Source organism: Nyctereutes procyonoides, unplaced genomic scaffold, assembly GCF_905146905.1.
Source record: "Nyctereutes procyonoides isolate TBG_1078 unplaced genomic scaffold, NYPRO_anot_genome, whole genome shotgun sequence".
NCBI classification, from domain to species: Eukaryota; Metazoa; Chordata; class Mammalia; order Carnivora; family Canidae; genus Nyctereutes; species Nyctereutes procyonoides.
In genome coordinates this window covers 42,353,470-42,373,447 of record NW_026575133.1, presented here as the reverse complement: position 1 = coordinate 42,373,447, position 19,978 = coordinate 42,353,470, and the positions used below count along the sequence as shown (strand labels likewise).

Below are 19,978 nucleotides of genomic sequence, written 5' to 3'. Positions count from 1 at the left end.
GACTGCGGAGGACTGTTAGTGGCAATGGGTGTGTTTAATGTCTTGATGGTTTCATGGGTGTATACATAAGTCCATACTTATAAAATTGTACACTTTAAATCTGTGTGGTTTCTTGTATGTCGATTATAATTCATTAAAGAGAGTAAGAAAAGACTGTCCATAAACCAACTGAGTTAGAAGTGGCTTACAAACCATATATATTTGCCCTGAGTCTATATATCATGTAGTAAAGCACCCAGAAAGACCACTGAAAGCCTAGGTGGGAATAATAGAAATATATCTATTTAAATCAAAGTGATCATCTTCTGTTCTGTATAGACTGTATAGACTTCTCTGTAGAGTCCATACTTGAGGATGTAGAGAAACTAGAATGTGTTGAGAGGAATGACCAGTTGGCACAGAAACTAAGAACTCTACCATGAGGAATAATTGAATGAACCAGAGATGTGAAGTAGAGAAAGAACAAAATGTGAGCCCTAGGTTCTTAGTAAAATGTTTTTAGAGGATCAATTAGGAAGGAGAAGGTTCCAGATAGTGGCAGGAGATAGAATTAAGACCTGTAAGTGGAAGTAAAACAGGGAGTCCAATTAAATCTTGCTGTTTGGAAAAATAATAGATGGAAATTGGCTTCCCTGCAAAAGAGCAGATTTCTTTCTCTATGTATTTGGCACAGGCTAAGAGCCCACTTAGGTCTTGCAGTTGGAATACAAGCTTTACATGGTTGACACATCCTTACATTGAGACAACATTTTGCAAGGTGCCTTCATAGAAAATAGGCATCCATCTTATTTTAAGTTATAATAGTTTCCTGTCATTATTCTCATAATCCATATAAAGAAAGCTATTGTTTCTAGTATAACCCATTGTATTAGAGTCGGGTGAAATTCACTCCCAGCTCTGCCAAACCCAGGGTGAATTATGCCTATTAATGCCTTACTGATTATATCCATGATCATTTTCTCATTCATTTCTTGTGATTTTGTAGATGAAATGATAAATACAATATTTGAATGCTTATTCCCTTATTTATAATATATGTTGGTATTTTTACTCATTTTATATGGTACACAGTTGCCATATTAAGAATTGTATAAAATAAATATAGATTAGTCCCTTAGGAACCGTGCCACACCATTTTAAAAGTATTTGAAAACGACTTTCCATATACTTTTAGGGAAAAAATGGTTTATCTTACCACTCTTATTTTTAGGTGACTGGGGCATGGAGGTGGAGTGGGATGGGGTGAAATTTGTTCTTTCATTGCTAAGAGCCACATAAATCTGTGTATGTAATAACTGTTTACACACTCTTTGCCCACTGCATGCTATATAAAGAAGGTAGGACTGCCTTGTTCAGCTTATACTTGGTTCTCTTCATCACTGTGAATGCATGTGTTCATAGTGTTGAATGGCTATATTCACTCATTTCATGAGAGGAATTAGTTTGCTCTATCTTGGCATATTTAAGAGGGGTGAAGGGAGTAGCCTTTACTAGCATAGCCATTTAACAGTGACTCATGGTTACTCAACTTGTTTAGAGTAATCTTTGACACCAGGAGGTTATTAATAGGTTATTCTTAGTCCATGATCTTTCAGCTTAGACTACTCAGACATTTTCTTTAGTAGAGAGGTGTGTGTGTGTGTGTTTGTAGGAGTTTTGTTTTTTTTTAATTAACGCAAGGATTAATGTAAAAATAGAATTACTTTTGTCAAATGTTTGGCACCAACAATATTTTTCAGTTCACTTTTAGATTCCATCTCACATCCTTTATCTTAAGTTACTTTGATTTAAGAACTTCCTTATTTTCAATGAGGTCATTTACTGGGTCCCTTTTTGAGAATGAATTGATATTTAAGGCATTAAATATAGATTGGTACATATTTAGAGGACCCTTGTGTAAAATGATTCTTTTGCTAAAGAATGGGTATAAAGAAATTCAAAAAAAGAAAAATATAACACAAGGGGCACCTGGGTGGCTCAGTCAGTTAAGTATCTGACTGTTGGTTTTGGCTCAGGTCATGATCTCAGGATCCTGAGATTGAGCCCCATATCGGGCTCCAAGCTCAGTGGGGAGTCTGCTTCCCTTCCCCTTTGTCTCCCTCTACCCCTCCCCCTGCATGTGTTCTTGCTCTCTTGTTCTCTGTCTATAAAATAAATAAATCCTGGGGCACCTGGGTGAATGAAATTCTGTGAGAGCCAAGAGGATAAAACAGTACTACCTCTGTCAGAGATAGATACAAATACGGGTACAGAATTAAGTTTGAAGTGACATTTGAACTGGATTTTAAGGTGTTGCCAGGCAAAGAATGAGAGGGAATGGAATGTGAAACAGTTTATGGTATGTCTGTCCAGAACATGGTGATAAGTTCAGGGTGACGTTATCGGGGTGACTGACTAGAGGAAAGTGGTGGAAAGTGAGGCTACTGCTGTAGGCTGTGGTAGTTTGAAAAGGCCTTATACACGACCTAATGATACACACCAAGGAAGCTGCAGAAATCTTTGTTGTTATTGTTTCGCTTTGTTTTGTTTTAAATCCGTTTTTAAAAAATTATAAATTCACAAGAAGTTGCAAAAAAAGTATACAGAGAGAGCCCATGGGCCTTTCCCCCAGTTTCCTCCAGTGGTAACATGGCACATAACTATATCCAGTTATCAAGACCAGGAAATTCATGTTGGTCTGGTCCACAGGCCTTGTTCACATTTCACCAGTATTACGTATGTGCGTACTTATGTGTAGCTGTGTGGTTTCTTTCTAACCACCACCACAATCGACACAGAGTCCATCACCCTTGCTGTCCCTTTATAACCACACCTGTCTCCTCTCCCCTTTCCCTAACCCTTGCTGGCAACCACAAATCTGTTCTCCAAGTCTATAATTTTGTTATTTCAAGAATATTTTATAAATAGAATCATACAATGTATAACCTTTTGAGACTGACTTTTTTTCACTTAGCTTAATTCCCACGAGATCAATGCATGTAGTTTTGAGTGGTGATAATTCCTTTTGACTGTTGAGTTTTAGTAGTCCACTCTTTGGATGTACCCCACTGTTGTGTTTAATCAGTCACCTACTGAAGGATATCTAGACTGTTTACAGTTTTTGACTATTACAAAAGAAGCTACTGTGAACATTCTTGTACAGGTTTTGTGTGAACGTAGGTTTTTCATTCCTCTGGGATAAATGCCCAAGAGTGCAATCCTTAGGTCATAAAGTAACTGTGTGTTTAGTTTGCAAGAAACCACCAAACTCTTTTCCAGAGTTGCTGTTCCACTTTTCATTCCCACTAGCAATATTTCAAGTCCGCGATTGGGTGAGACTGGAAGTGTGTTGGAGATGGATGTAATGGCAGATGAACTTTGTGAGAGAACTCTGATGACAAGGAAAGCTAAAGGATAAGAAAGAGAAGCAAGATATGAGACTAGATTTCTGAGGGAGGATTGAGAGGATTTGATGGTTGTATACAACTAACTCTAGGGTCACATACCCTTTGGCCTATTTTCTACTCACTAAATATTTTCCAGTGCATGAGTCAATAAACTGTGGCCCAGGTCAGCCCATTACCTGGTTTAGTAAATAAAGCTTTATTGGAACACAGCCATGCCCATTCATTGACATGTGGTCTGTGGCTGCTTTCCTGCTGCAGTGGCAGTTAAGTAGTTGTGACAGAGACTGTATGACCCATGTTTGCTGCCTGCTTATCTAGAGGAACTTTGATATTTCCGATGAGGTAGATTAAAGCACGGATTCTTATTTTGGTTAGAAATGGAGGTCAAGGAAAGTGTGTGTTTTGTATATGTGTTTGTTTGCTTTTAAACCTAATGTTCCAAAGGTGTGCTCTAGAGAAGCCGGCCATGGTTTCAGGTGCTCCTTCTTCCTTTGTCTATTTTTTTTTTAAGTTTTACTTTTATCCTCATTTGTATATTGAGATTCTACATAAGATTTTCATTTTGAAAAATGGTGATGGAGTCTGCTCAAAAGTCTGTCTCCCTTTCCCCTCAACCCAACTCCCACATGCTCCTTTTCTCTCTCTCTCTCAAACAAATCTTTTTTAAAAACCCACTTACTTGGATGACCTCTGATGTTCCTTTCAATACTTAAGATGCTCTCATTCCATACTGCAACACTGCTTCAAACGTAGCATTTCAATTCCTAATTCATTTTCTCTGAAGAGAATTGGTCTCTCTCCTCAGGACCAGTTTAAGAAATAAATGTTGTCTTGGGGCTCCTGGCTGGCTCAGTCAGGAGAACATGCAGCTCTTGATCTCAGAGTTGTAAGTTTGAGTCCCATGTTGAGCGTAGAGATTACTTAAAAATAAAATCTTTTGAAAGAAGAAAGAAAGAAAGAAAGAAAAAAGAAAGAAAGGAAAGAAGAAAAAGAGAAGGAAGGAAGGAAGGAAGGAAGGAAGGAAAGGAAGGAAGGAAGGAAGGAAGGAAGGAAGGAAGGAAGGAAGGAAGGAAGGAAGGAAGGAAGAGGGAGAAGGAGGAAAAGGAAAGAAAAGAAAGAAAAAAAGTGTTGTCTTTATATTCCTGGCTCACAAGCTTAGTCGTCATATTCTTTCTCCTTACTTCAGCGTCTGTTTGCCAAAGCCGTGTTCATCTGAAGTCGTTTGGTGGGGGAAAAGGAGGCTGATACCTGTAACTTCTCTCTCTCTCTTTTCCTAAGCACTTTGTAGATCACACAGAGGTGCAAGGCATCTAGGGGAGGTGTGTGAGAGAACTATGCTCCTTCCATTATGCCTAAAATTGTAATTGATTTCTCTATATATATGATTACTGTTGATTTGGTAGGATATCCGTACAGATTCTCATTCATACTCCAGTGTTCTCCCTCACTCCGGGGCAAATAAGTAAATGAAGTGGATCATACTGTAACCTTGTTTGTCTTGCAGTTTTAATGTTAACATCTTTGCATGTCAGTAGAGATCTACTTAATTATTTTTAAAGCTTGCCATGGTCTTCCATTTTATGGGCACATTGTAATTTAACCGGTTCAGTGGGATAACTTTTCATCTAATTCTTTGCTCTTACAAATCACATTGCTCATACTTATATCTTTGTATAATTATCCATTTCCCTAAGATAAATTCCTAGAAGTATAATATGTGATTTATAGAGATTGCACCTTTTAAAGATTTTTGATACATTTCACCAAATTGCCATCTAGTGTGTTGTACCAATTCACTTTTCACTCACCAGACTTCCTTTAGAAGTCTTTGCCTCTGGTGGGAGGGAAAAAATATTGTATCATTTTTAACTTTATTGTTATTATGAAATAGAATATCTTTTTTTAAAGGGTTTTTTTGCCTTTTAATTTCTAAATCAGGCACATCTGTACTTTAAACATACCAGCTTTGCTGTGTTTATCCTTAAGTGTGCTTTATATTTAAAGCTAGGCTTACCTAGTAACCTTATTAAAACTTGAGAGTAAGGGACGCCTGGGTGACTCAGCCGTTAAGCGTCTGCCTTCGGCTCAGGGCATGATCCTGGAGTCCTGGGATGGAGCCTGCTTCTCCTTCTCCCCGTCTCTGCCCACCCCCCTCTCATGAATAAATAAATAAAATATTTTAAAAATACATATCTCTTAAAGATATTAATTGAAAATAAGGTTTGTTACCAGTCAGTTGTATGTGGAAGTCAGCAAGGCTTCCGACATAGGATCAACATGCCTGGTCCTCAGCAGTTGTGACAGAGCTTCTCACCTTGAATCCTTGACCCTGAGAAGCTCTGCCAAGCCCCACATTCTTTTCTTTGTGACTTTGCTCTGTTGGGTATCCCCAAATTCCCACTGTGTGTGGCTCAAATGCCTCAAGAAAACAACTAAGAACTTAGAGTTCTGTGCTTCTTACCTAGACAAGGCAACAGCAGGATTTGCAGCAATGTGATGAGTGAGGCATGATCCACATCACTTCCCAGGCACATGAGGGGGGCTAATTCTTTGATGTGCTTCTCTTCATGACCATGTATTTGTTAAACAATTGGCTGCCGTTAGTAATCTGTGTCCATGAAACTTAATATGACCAGCTCACTGGCCACCTAAGGGAAGCATCTGTGTCCCAGAACACCATGTTCAACTGATGAAATGTCTTGGACAGTTTAGTCCATTAACGAAATCATGAAGGTTGAACCACGTGTAAGTCACCATCTTAGTGGAGTGAGGAGGGAATAAAAGAGTATAAGCAAGCCTTTTCCAAAGCTCTGGAATAAGACAGGGAAATGAGCGGTAAAAATGGGAAGATCTGACCCTACAAGGCCAGGGTAGAAGCTGCTGTGGCATCAGAGGAGGAGAGTGGGGAAAGTGAGGGAAGGCTTTGTGGGTGCAGGGGCTCCCAGGTAGAGAGGAGTAGCATGAGCATTCAGGGTTGCTTGAGGAGAGCCAGCGAGAGAGTGAGGAGAGAAGATGGTCCAGTAGAAAATTACGAGAGCCTTTATTTGGAATTTGAGATCTCAAGGTGTGGAATCTGTACCTTCACAAGGCCACACAACTAGCAGAATTGCATGTGGGAGACCTGGAAGCAAGGGGCCCTTTCCTCCAGTACACATGTATAGAGCCATGAGCCTTGGAACTAGGAAGGGTTGCTTCTCACCTGTGAAGAAAAAGCTAAATGAGAGAGTAGGTGAACTTTTTAGACTTATAAAATGATTGCAAAAAGAATACCTTTCACCCAGTTTCCCCAGATGTTAACATTTTTCATAACCAGTCTAATGATCAGAATCAGGAAACTGACATGTTTATGATAATATTAAGTAATCCATGGATCTTTTTCAAATTTCATCAGTTGTCCTACTCAGGTCCTTTTTCTGGCCCAGGATCCAGGTCAGGATGACACACTGTGTTTAGCTGTCACATCTCCTTACTCTCCTTTAATCCGAAACAGTGTCCCAGTCTTCCATTGGCACCCATGACCTTGACTCTTTAGGAAAGTACTGTCCAGTTAATTCTGTAGACTGTTCCTTAGTTTGGGTTTGGCTGATGTTTTCTCATGATTCAATGCAGGTAATGCCTTTTCGGTGAGAAAATCACAGAAGTAATGCTGTATACCTTTTGCTGTGCCAGGAGGCTTGTGAGGTCAATGGTCCCATTACCATTTACTCTGATCCCATGGTTACAGTGGTATCTGCATGTGAAAGTACTGTTTTTACTTTTGTCATTAATGAGTCTCTTGAGGGGGTTCGGCATCTTTTTAAAAAGTACCCCCAAGTTATTCTGGTCTGTGTCCAGGGTTGAGATGGAGGAAGTTGAGGATGATTTCATTATGAAATCTTGTCACAACATGGAAGGAGTGAAGCTAGATGTTCAGTTAGGGAGCAGAGATAGAGACTGAAGTCTCTTGAGGAAAATAAGAGTAATTTTGAAAGCTCTGCTGCTAGGAGTTACTGGTTGGATATAATCCAATTTGAAGAAATGTTTCAGACTGGATTGAAGGCTGTCGAATAGCATGGATTTTAGCAAACTAAGTGTGCACAAGTTTCCAGCACTTTCTCTACAGTGCTCAGAACCCTGGGAGCTGAAGTAGAGAACGTTTCAATGAAGGACATCCAACATATAGGGGAACAAGAGACTGTTGCTGTGGGCATGGGTAGCACTGAAACCTGGTGTCTTAGCAGGACAGGTGATGTGCTCGTTAAGGAGCCCAGTGGACTAGGTGACATGATGGGCTCAGCATCTTGAGAAGACATAGTGCTTAGAGAAGCGGTAAGTGTGACTCGCTTATTCATTAGGTGTAAGGGGACAGACGGGGAGGTGCAATCAGAGGATGTGATCAGAAAGGCAGAGAACGTGTTGACTTAATGCCAGCAGGCCAGAGACCGGGGACGAGGCAGCCTCCCTGCTGTGAATGCCGAAGAAGGATGCCAACCCAGACCTACACAAGAACAGACAAGTTTATTTGTTTTCTCGGCTATCTTCATTCAGTAGACACTTACCACATCACCTTTTCTGGTAAAATACTTCTTAAGGTTTTCTGATCATCTTTTAGTAAAATTTGGACATGTTTCTTTTTTATTTTTTATTTTTTGATGATTTTCTTTAATCAGCTTATAATTATCCATGTAATGGGGAACAGAAAGCACAGAAGTAGTTGAAATATGCATAAAATTAAAAGTCATCATTTGAAATATGAGCTTAATCTCCTGTATATCAGGACTGCTAATAAGTAATAAGGTTGATGAGTTTTAGATATTTATATCATGCTGCTGATTATCTTCTGTAGATGGCAACTAACCATGGATGTAAAAGTAAAATGTGAATTGTGAAACATAACATCTGAAGTAGACCAAGTGAAAACAAAATATTCTTCTTACCTGTCTACAATAGGAAGACTATGCTCAGTTTGGGGTGTCTTCTTCCAGATTATTCTCTGTGAGAACACCAGGATTTATGTTCATTGCTTGCTGCTGTAGCTGTCACGTAAATTGCCTTGCTTGGATACACTGTGTATTTTAGGAATTCCTTGCCTTCATGGTGTGATAACATCACATTTCTCTACATCCAGTTTTCTTTTTTTTTTTTTAATTTATTTATTTATGATAGTCACAGAGAGAGAGAGAGAGAGAGAGAGAGAGAGGCAGAGACACAGGCAGAGGGAGAAGCAGGCTCCATGCACTGGGAGCCCGATATGGGATTCGATCCCGGGTCTCCAGGATCGCGCCCTGGGCCAAAGGCAGGCGCCAAACCGCTGCGCCACCCAGGGATCCCTACATCCAGTTTTCATCTGGATCTTTTTTTAATATCTCAGTGATTGAGTATGCGGATTTTCAACCATTCGTCAAGCGTGTATGGCGACACTGCAAGCACTGGGCTCCTGATAGAGCAGGAGGAAATACATTAACCTAGAAATCACAAGGAAAAGCAGAATTACAACTGTGAGAAAAGAAGTATGTGGTAGTGTCGAATGTATTATAGAATTTAACAAGAAAGACTCCTCTGAGGAAGTGATCATTGACCTGAGCAATGAAGGAAGAATGTGAATGGCCAGGAGGTGGAGGCAGTGCATGGGCCTAGGAAAACCACATGTGCAGGGATCCTGAAAAGATACCAGTGTGACCAGAGTAGTGGTTTAGAGATAGTGGGGGAGGAATTGTAGTGCAGACTAAGGTCAGACAGGGAGGGTCAGACATGGCAGGGTTTTACGGACTGTGTTAAGAAATTTTCTCTATCCCAAGAGCAATAGGTAATTGGAGCATTTTTGAAGCAGAGGTAACAACAATCCTATTTGTGTTAAGAAAGGATCATTCTGGTCTTAATATGGAGAATGGCTTATAGGGAATCAAGGAAGTCAGTCAGTGGACTACTTATAGTAGTCCAGGCAAGAGTTGTGGGGACTCTGACATGGGGGGTCATGGTATGCGGATAAATGGATGGATTTGGGAGACATGGTGATGAATTAGATATTGGGGTGGAGTGAGAAAGAGGGGGAAGGGTTGAGGATGGCTTCTGAGTTTCTGACATGCATAAGAGCATCAGTAGTGGTATTGTTCCCCGAAATAGAGACCAAGGGAAGAGTATTAGGCATTAGGGCAAGATCATGAGTTCTGTTTTTGATTGCGTTAGGTTTGAGGTACCTTGAGACATTCAAGTGGAGACATTCCAAGTAGGCTGCTGAATGTACTAGTAAGAGAACTGGATTAGAGATAGGAATCTGTGAGGCATCTGCATTGAGGTGTTAATTAAAGCTGTGGGTGTGGATGACATCACTTGGGAGAGATGATAGAATGAGAAATAGGCCTTGTACCCTGCCTTGAGGAATTCCCAATATTTAAATGGTCTCATCAAGAGGGATGAGCCAAGAAGGAGGCAAAAGGAGCAACCAAGGAGACAGGCAGGAAAAATGAGGATGGTGGTGAGTCACAGAGGACGAGGGAGGAGCAGTTTTAAAAGAAGGGTGTAATCAGCACCTTCAGATGCTGCCAAGAGCTAACATGTACTAAAGACAGAGAATTGTATTTCCTGGCGGGCAAGTCATTGGTGACTTGCTAAGAGCTGTAAAGTACTAGGTGGAGAAACCACGTGGGATTAGGCTGGGAGCGACTGGGAAGGAGATGTGGACTAGAGCATACTCAGGTAGATGCTTTTTAACGGTTTAATGACAAGCGAGAAGTAGCCAGAAGGGGGCCATGGGGTCTGTCAAGGGAGAGAGCTTATTTGATTTTGTTAATGGGAGTCTTGACCATATTTAAAACTGATTGAAGGGGGAAAAATAAAGTGAGAGGGAGTTGGCTATATGAGAAGGAGGTGAGAAAACAGGTCAGGAAAGGCCGAAAGTGAATGGAATCCAGGAGGATCAGCAAAAACAGGCATAGTCCAGTGGTTAGCAGATATGGGAATGCTATTGGTGTCCCAACCCCCCAGCCCATAATATAGGTGACAGTGTTGTCTTCTGAGAGGAAAGAAAAGGGCTTTACGTGGGGGTCCAGGTGGCCATTCATCTGAGAAATACCATAAGTTGCTTTGTTTCCTTGTTTCTCTCCTCCCTATTTTTTAATAGCTTTATTGAGATAACACACACATACAATTCATCCATTTATGGTGTACATTTCAGTGGTTTTTAGTTTATTCACAGATAATGTGCAACCATAACCACAGTCAATTTTAGAACATTTCATCACTTCAAAAAGAAACCTCAGGCCTTTTACCTATCACCTCCCTCCTTTCTTATTCATCTTGCTGTCAGAAGAGAGCACAGAGTAGGTCTGAATTCAGATCTAAAATCATATCATGATTTTGGGACACCTGGGTGGCTCAGTGGTTGAGCATCTGCCTTTGGCTCAGGTCATGATCCCGGGGTCCTGGGATCGAGTCTTGCATCAGGCTCCCTGCAGGGAGTGCTTCTCACTCTGCCTGTGACTCTGCCTCTCTCTATGTCTCTCATGAATAAATAAATAAAATCTTTAAAAATAATAATAATAAAATTGTATCATGATTTCAAAGAAGAGGCTATGTAACCTGAGGCATATGAAAGGTTGCCAAGAGACTCAAAACTTGTGATCTAGTCAGAGAAGCACAGGGGGCTGAGGCTTACTACTTAGGGTCACTGGTATAAAATCAACAGATAATACACACAGGAAACGCACTAAATGCCGGGCTCTTCCTTGTCAGAGAAAATCATCTTAAGAATAAAGTTGATAAAATGAAATTGCAGAAGTAACATATGTAATAGTTTATAAGAGAACATTTTCTGTTGATAAATGATTTTATCTACTGGCTCCGAAAAAGTACATTTTGGGGTACTTTAACTTGGTATAAGGGATGAACTGCTGTTAGAAATCTAAGGTGTTGGGCAGCCCCGGTGGCTCAGTGGTTTGGCGCCTCCTTCGGCCCAGGGTGTGATCCTGGAGACCTGGGATTGAGTCCCGCGTTGGGCTCCCTTCATGGAGCCTCCCTCTCCTTCTGTCTGTGTCTCTGCCTCTCTCTCTGTCTGTCATGAATAAATAAATAAAATCTAAAAAAAAAAAAAAAAGAAAGAAATCTAAGGTGTTGAAAGAATAGGGTGGTAACAGCTTGACCGGAGAAGGTAAAGATTCTGCTGAACACTGATAATGGAAGGTTCTCCATAGGATTATTGGGATGATTTTAAACATTTAGAAAAGAAAGTCATAATCCTAAGCATATGCTTAGGAAAAAGGGCTACCAAATTAACTTTATTTCATTGTCTTATATTCAGGAAATGTGGAAGAAATAGTATATAGCTGACCCTTGAACAACACAGGGGTAAGAGGCACCAAGCCCCCCACCAGGTCAGAATCCACATACAACTCTCGACTGCCTTAGAACTTAATGCTAGTAGCCTACCTACTGCTGACCAAAAGCCTTGGTCTTGATAACATAAACAGTTAACACATTTTGTACATTACATATACGGTATACTATGTTCTTACAATAAAATCAGCTAGAGGAAAGAAAATGTTAAGAAAATCATGAGAAAATATATTTATAGTATTGTCCTATGAAAAACATACGTATGAGTGGGCTAGCACCTTGTTCGAGGGTCAAATGTTAAATTATCTTATATCCAAGTATTTAACAAAAAGCCTTTTGAATTTGATTTGGAAATAGGTTTATACGTAAGTGGCTAAGGGACCGTATGCAAAGATTATTAGTAGATCGTTAATGAAAAGCATGATGATTCAAAGGCATAATGGTAGGTTCCATTTAGAGTTTCCTTTTCGGTGTCTTGGTTAATGATTGAGACCGTGGGAGGTATACTATCAGATTTGCAGAAAATGCAGATATGAGAATGATACCTGGTATGTTGGATGTCCTTCAGAATCTAGAAATACCTCCACAGTGTTGAACGATGGGCTGTTAATGAGGTTAAATGAAATAGTGAAAAGAGTTAAAGCCTCCATTGCAGGTCACTCAAAGACCTGGCTTCGAATGAATTCTATGAGTTAATTGCAGAAATTCTTGATGGAACCGTCGGGCTACATTAACATTTGTGACATTTATAGGGAAATCGTGATCTAGTGTCTTGTGCATCATTCCATCCTAATGGGATTGGAACATTAGTCCTCCTTTTCTTAAAAGAATAAAGAAGCTGAGAGGAAGTTTTTCTGGAAAAGACAAGAGATGGGCAGGTCGCCCTGAAAGAGCTCGGCTGCTTCCTGACTTGGGTGTGTTCCTCACACACACGGGCTTCTCAGTACCCTGCTGAAGAAGCAGTGTGTGTTTGCACACCTCTCTCCTCTCTCGTACTCTGCCCTGCCAAGTCCCAGTGCTGTCTCAACCCCTAGAGACCGCGTGCCCTCCCTACGCTGTGGCCTGGAAGCTCTCCAGGTGGTAAGCCGGGGCACTTGTGAATTGACTTCATTTGTTTCCCTTCTCTCAAGTCTCACCATCCTGTGCTGTCTGAAGTTCAGTGTTTAAGATGCATTGTTTCATGTCACTTCTTCTGTTTTTTCATCTTTTTCATGGAGGGGGGTAAATCTGGCTCTTGTTCCTCTCTCTTAGCCAGACGTGGAGACTCTTCAGTGTGTTTTTTTTTTTTTTTTTAATTTATTGCTAATATCTCAACTCTGCATTCAAAGCCACCTTCTGTCATTCCCTTGTTCCCTCTGCACCTTTCCTCAGGCAGACTCTGTGCTTGTCCCCTCCCTTGTCTCCAGCTCCTGCCATTCCTGTCCGTCCATCTCCTCCTCCCTCGTTCTTGCTTGTCAGTGTCTCTCCATTCTCAGGCTCCACTCTGGCCTCTTCTGTGACGTTGCTCTCCCATGGGAGGCAGAGTCGAACCTTCTCTCCCTGGTCAGTTTCTACCATAACAACACTGTTGGCAGCATTGAGGCATACATGTTGTGTATCTGCTGGCCTTCCCTCTTGAACACATATGTCAGTCTCCACATGTGTCATATGTGCACAGTACTCAGCTCCCAAGGGCTGGGACGGGGCTTGCCCACCTTTGTGTCTTTTACATAGCTCTGTGGGTATATAATCTAGAGGGAAGGTATTTTACAAAGGTAGGTTTTTTACATATGTTTTTTAAAATGAATGGTTTTTCTCCTCTCCCTCAAAATTAGGCCACAGAAGAAGTTTCCAAAAATCTGGTTGCCATGAAAGAAATCCTGTATGGCACGAATGAAAAAGAGCCACAGACAGAAGCAGTGGCACAGCTCGCTCAGGAACTATATAACAGTGGGCTCCTAAGCACCCTGGTAGCTGATTTACAGCTCATTGACTTTGAGGTAAGAAATCAAATTTTTTTTTTTTTTTTTTTTTTCCAAAAATGGTGCCTTCTTCATGGTCCTTTTCCTGGTGTTCTCTCCTCTGAAAGATCCTAAGATTCCTGCCAGGCTCTTGGCTCCGGGGTTATTGACCTGTAAGCATGCCCAGGCTGCCTGCCTAATTAGAGCCGGGCAGGAGCTCAGGGCCGCCTCAGGCTTAGGCCAGGTCGCCTCCTGTTTCACCACACACACTGTATATGAAGTTTCTTAGGTATTCGTTGTGCCCTTTTGTTTACATTATATTTAATAAATAGCTGCTGTTTTACGTAATTCACTGGCCTTGGGTTCTCAGGGAGTCAGCAACCTAAAGAAGACCATAGAATGTTAGAGGTAGAGAGATCTTAGGAGATACCCAGTTGTGTTTTAGGGTTTTTTGTTTTGTTTTTTTAACCTGCTGAGAACTCATTACAGCAGAGATGATATGTTCTGTTTGCTTGTGTTTAGCTCTGTTTTTAAATGTTTAAATTAGCATAACGGTTAAATAGCAGGAGATTTTTTATGCAGTTTTGAATTTCTCTCGCTTCTCTTGAAAATTTTGACTCTGGCAGCATTGAGTCAGTGTGCCTATATGGCCCCTCAGCTGGAACAGAGCAGCTACCACCCCATGGGCACACTTGGGTGTGCTGCAGAGAGCAGCTTGCTTTTCTGTCTCAGGGCCTGCTTTACCTAACATACTGTCTCTTGCCTGGCCCTGGTGGGCATTTGATATTATTACCCAAGTTTATATAGCTGAATCATGTCATATTAGATATTTAGTGAATTTAGCAGTGAGAATAATGGTCTTTGATACCAGTCTGAAAGGTAGACTGAGAAGTATATATGGTAATGAAGTATATATATGGTAATGAAGGGCTCTAGCATGGTTATGAATGAGCAGGTTCCTCTGAGTCTTTGTCATGGCTTTGTTTTTAAAGCCCCAGTGTTTTTCACCCTGAGTGACCAATTAGATGTCTGTGCAGGTGCTTGAAAAACCAGGGGAGAGAATGGCAGACATATAGTCAGATTCAGTTTTGGAGAGTGATGGGAGGGTGTGGTTCCTAGGTTACTTGAGAATAATATTGATAATAAAGGACAGTAAAAATTGACTTCTATAGAACAGATAAAAATATTTTCCTTTATATGGATGATTATGTATTTTTAATAGTGTATCAGATTCCACCAACAACAATCTTTATTTCCTCTGCAAAGTTGGCAATGCACTAGAACCTCCAGTTCCTTCAGCTTTGTCCACCCTTCTCATTCCCCGACCTGAACACTGAATTTAATATTCATTCAGGACTTTAGAGGCTTAAATTTAAAAGAAGTGTGTGTCCTTGAGATGTGTTCTTAGAGATTGCTATTGCTTCTCCTCACCTAGCACAGGCCCCAGGATGATCTCTAGCCCTGGAAAGCTAGCATTTCACTCACTTTCCTACAGGCTTGTCAGCCTCATAACAACAGGTAGCCACTCTGAAAAATCTCATGGGGTTCTGTTTTCCATTTGGTAATTTCTTGTGCAGTTTTCTGATTATAAGATTCACTGTATAGCAGTAATGTCCTATTTTGTTTAGTAAAGTACAGTTGTATAATTCTGATGTCTGAACTGCCTCATCATGTGGTACTTGGAGCCTTCATTACTAATCTATATAAAATCTCTCCTAAGTAGACCTAGCTTAATGAGAAAGGTCTACTTGCCATGAAAGCTCAGCTTCTTAGAGAATCTTTCGTTTTTTTTTGTACTAGTAGAATGCAGCTTCTCTTCCTTTCATCACTATAAAAGGAAATTATATGTATTGTTTACAACGTGAGCATTTTATTTGAAGCTGCTTATTCCATATGGGTGGGAATTGGATCCCTGAACATTGTAAGCATCTAGCAAAGTTTAATTTTTCCTATCTGAGTCCACATGATTCTAAGGGTTAGAAATGGTTGAAATTTATATGTAGTAAGATTTCATTTTGTGAACATTCTGCTCATGTACTATTAAAACTTCGAATTCGGATTTGTAAATAAAGAAAATTTAATATCTGAACATTTTAAAGTCAAATATTCAGTCATAATTAAAAATATGCAGTGCCTTAATTTGAGTTTATTTGGGAGGGTGGATGGGCTTTTTGGTGGTTAGCCGGGTAAACATTTTAATGATTGTGTTCCTAATAGGGCAAAAAAGACGTGGCTCAAATTTTCAACAATATTCTCAGAAGACAAATTGGTACAAGAACTCCTACTGTTGAATACATCTGCACTCAACAGAATATTTTGTTCATGTTATTGAAAGGGTATGTACAATGTAACAAATGTATATTCTCAGTTGAAAAATAAAAAGGAAAGAGGTCTTGGGCAAAAACAGGATGGTAAATGTGGGAAAGTGTTTTCTCTATGGTTCAGTCAGTCCATTTTTCCATACATCTTAAACACATTTCCCTCCTTAAAATTCAGCCAGTGAGCTAAATTGAATTCGAAAATGCCCATGGGAATTTCAAGGTGGGAGAATTGTGAGCCCTTAATTAAATTCTCAGATCCTATATAACAGAAGGAAAAAAGTCTTCTGTGGTTTTATTCCTATTCTCTGGATTTTAAAAGTTTATTTATATGAACTATCAGTTAAATGATGTGTTTAAAGACCTCTTGTTCGGGGAGACATGCATGCACACTGTGAGGCAGTAGGAGCTGCCTAGGAAGTGGATCTTGAGTACTATGTAGTGTTACTTCATTCCATCAACAAAGAACACATTTATGAAGTCTACCCTTTGCTTTTTACCTGTGTGTATCCACTCATTAACCTGCTTAGTTGATAATTCACAGTGCATCTTCCAGGAACTAAGGAGGAGGCATTTATTGGTAGTCTGTTGGTATCAAGTCTGTTGGTATCAAAAAACAAAAACCAAAAAAGCCTAAAACCTCAAAACTTTAAAATGAAAGAAAAATCCTTTCCTCCCTCAATAGTGATCCTACCCTTGGGGCACCTGGGTGGCTCAGTGGTTGAGTGTCTGCCTTTGGCTCAGGTTGTGATTCTGGGATTGAATCCTGCATGGGGCTCTCCACAGGGAGCCTGCTTCTCCCTCTGCCTGTGTCTCTGCCTCTCACTCTCTCTGTCTCTCATGAATAAATAAATAAAATCTTAAAAAAAAAGTAGCCTTCCTGATTGGCAAGGTCACCCCCTGTCGTTTCACACAAGAGTTGTTTGCCAGCTCTAGGTCTGGTGTGCATCTGTTTGCCCCAGCATTGGTGCTGTTCTATTAAATTGGCGGACAGGCGTTTTAGTAGCATGACTATTGGCGTGAATCAGCTTGCTCTCCTGCCCCTTTGCTTTATAGCTTGCCTCCCTCTGATTCATATCTCTGTGGTTTAACACTTCCCCCAAGTTCAAACTTGTTTAGACAAAGCATGAGTCAGTGCATGTGTTTGATGCCAGCATTCTGTTTCCTTCTTTCTATTTCTAAATATCTATGTTGCTTCTTCAGACATTGCCATACAGAACTTTTGGCATCTAATTTTTTGTTGTTACCAATCCACAGTTGCGTGTATAAACATGTAATGAGTAGTTTGAAATTTTGTGTTCTTAGAGCACCTTCCAGATGCCTTTGTGTATTTTTAAACTATTTCCTTTTCCATAAAAAGCAGTGGTTATTAAAATCCATAAATTAGTTTTGCTTATGTTTTGGCTTGAGAGTAGCCAGAGGAATGATAAACATTGTTAAACATCACGTAAAGTCAGAATTTTAAGGTATGATTTAAAGAAAAATGAAAGCTCTCACATGAGTTGGCCAGAGCAGGAAAGTCAGCAAGAAAGGAGAGGAGGAGAAGCCTGGAGCATGCAGCTGGTGTTGGTCTCCACCAGCGCCCATCTCCCCATCCTTTCTAGCCCTTAGAGTGGGAAATATACAGAAAACTGGAGGGAAGAAAATAACCAGCCTTTTCTACTCATCCTTCAGCTCTGACAGTGTCTCTTCCTTCATGCCCCTGGCCTCCTCCTTTCCCTCACACACATAATATTGCTTCAGTATGCATCCCTAGTACATAACACTTTGAGGACCCTTTTTTTTTTTTATCATAGTCATGATATCATATACAAACCCAATGTTATACTCACTGTTCAGATGTCCCTTTCACACATAAAATGTCATTTTTCAGTTAATATGTTTAAATCCAGTTCCAAGCAAGCAAGGCCCATAAATTGCATTTGGTTAATAAGACTATTATGCCTTTTGTTTTGAATACTTGTTGAATACTTGTTGAAGCAACTGGGTCATTTGTTCTATAGAAAAAATCACATATTTTGGATTTTACATCCCTGTGGTTTCATTTAACATGTTCCTTTTTCCTCTGTTCTTTTAAATTGGTAAATCATTATGAACTCAAGTTTTGGGGTTTTTTAAAAATATATTTGACATGTTTCAGTCCATTGTAGCCATTATGTCCAAATTTTTATATCCAAATTGTGTCATCTTGGCCAATTGGGAAGCTCCTTCAAGTGGTTCCTATGTCCTTTTGGCAAGACCCCATTAGTCTTTGATAGCTTCCTTGCTTTCTGGCACAAGGTGTCCCTTACTATATTGTACAGGTTCCTGCTCCAGACCTGGAAGCAGCCATCTCTTCAAGGAGCCTTGTGAGCTGCCTTTTAAGATTTTTGTACCTTTAGTCCATCCAACGACTCTCATGTGGTGTGATGATCCACGTAGGCTGTAAGCACTTCAGTGTCAGCTGTTAGGGGATGTTGTGCTGCAGGTGACCATGTGCGTCCAAACATAATCTTGTAGCTAGTGTTAGATGCATCAGAGGCAGTCATTTCTCCTCTGGTGTCTTAAATGTTCGTGTGCTTTCTACTCTAATGCTAACAGGTTGTACAGCATAACTGTTTGCCCTGTACTTGGTGGTTTATGGCTTAATCGTTTAAGACGAGCTTGACAAACCACCATCAAAACCTGCCCAACTTGTTGTACCAAACTGTCTTAGTCTTGTCTTTCTAGTCTCCTGCTTATTGAATTAAGATCAGTGAAGGTGAATTGTACAATCAGCCATTTTGTGAACAGACATTGTAATCACCTAAGCGCCTGTCAGCACTCTAGTTACTGTGCCATAAGTGATACAGAAGAGCCATTTGGATCTTCTTGAGGCTCTGTGATGAACCCAAATACGACAAAAGGGTAACACTGCTAGAGAATGATTAGTACTGCCGGATTTCAGGAAATAAAATGTGGGTTTAGTCAATAAGGCAAGAGTTGATAAAAGAGGTGAGACTAATGATTGAAGTTCCAGAGGGTTTGGAATTTGCATAGTTAGGAAAAAGGAGAGTCAGTCCAGGGACAGGAATGAACATAGTGATGGGAAGCAATAAGGAGATAATTGGAGTGAGTGCTTGATGGCAGAGTGGGAAAGGACGTTGTATGGTAGGAACATATCTCATGAGGAGATATGTCCAGAAGCCTGGACATTAAGCCCAGAAGTTTGTCTTTATTTGATGGCAAGAGGAAATAGTTTTGAACTCCTTAAGCTGGAAGTGCTGTTGATACACTGGTGTGTCAGGTAAATTGGTTAAAACCCAGCTTAAACCAAGATGCTGGTTAGGGAGCTCTTGCTTTTCTAAGTGTGAGTTAATGCAACAGTGGGGATGGATGAAAGGAAACGAAATTAAAATATTTCAGAGAAGTCTTTAAAAGGATGGGTGGGGACACCGAAGATGGGAAGGTTGGAGGTGCTGAAGAGGAGAAGATGTAAACTGTTCTGTCCAATGCAGTACCTACTAACCATACTCTATCATTTCGTTTTAAATGAGTTTAAATCAAATAACATTTAAAATTCAATCCCTCAGTCATACTAGCCAAATTTCAAGAGCTTAGTAGCTACATGTGGCTAGTAGTAACTACCGAAGTGGACAGCACAGGTATAGAACACTTCCATTATCAGATGAGAAAGTTCTGGAAGACCTGTTTTAAACCTGGGCATCTGAAACAAAATCGTGGTGCCAAATTAGAGAAATGGGGAAGCAGGGGAGGGTGGCTGTTTTGCAAAGGGAGAAAAGATTTGAATTTAGATAGGGTAGTGCTTATGGTAGACCTTTAACTGAAGTTGTCCAGAGGCAACAGAAAATGCCTAACTAGAGTCCAGGAGCAGATGAGAGTAGGGGAATTGAGTCCCCGTGGGAGCCATGAAGTGCTGTGGCTGCTCACTAGCAAGCTGGCAGCCCCGGAGGAATGCCCTCAGCCCTGCAAGAAATAAGAACAGTTTGAGCGGTAGAAAGAAGAACTGAGAGAGCGTTTTCTTTCCTTTTTCAAAGACATAAAT

At 40.4% G+C, this 19,978-nt stretch overlaps 1 protein-coding gene across 3 annotated transcripts in view; it reads left to right on the top strand.

The window, feature by feature from the left end:
- The window catches only part of CAB39 (calcium binding protein 39), an 83,113-nt gene that overhangs the window by 44,410 nt on the left and 18,725 nt on the right, over positions 1–19,978 (top strand). For all 3 annotated transcript variants that reach the window (XM_055300418.1, XM_055300417.1, XM_055300416.1), the window contains exons 3-4: positions 13,511–13,675; positions 15,854–15,972. In XM_055300418.1, the coding sequence (XP_055156393.1) occupies positions 13,511–13,675; positions 15,854–15,972 (284 nt within the window). The remainder of the gene's footprint in view (positions 1–13,510; positions 13,676–15,853; positions 15,973–19,978) is intronic.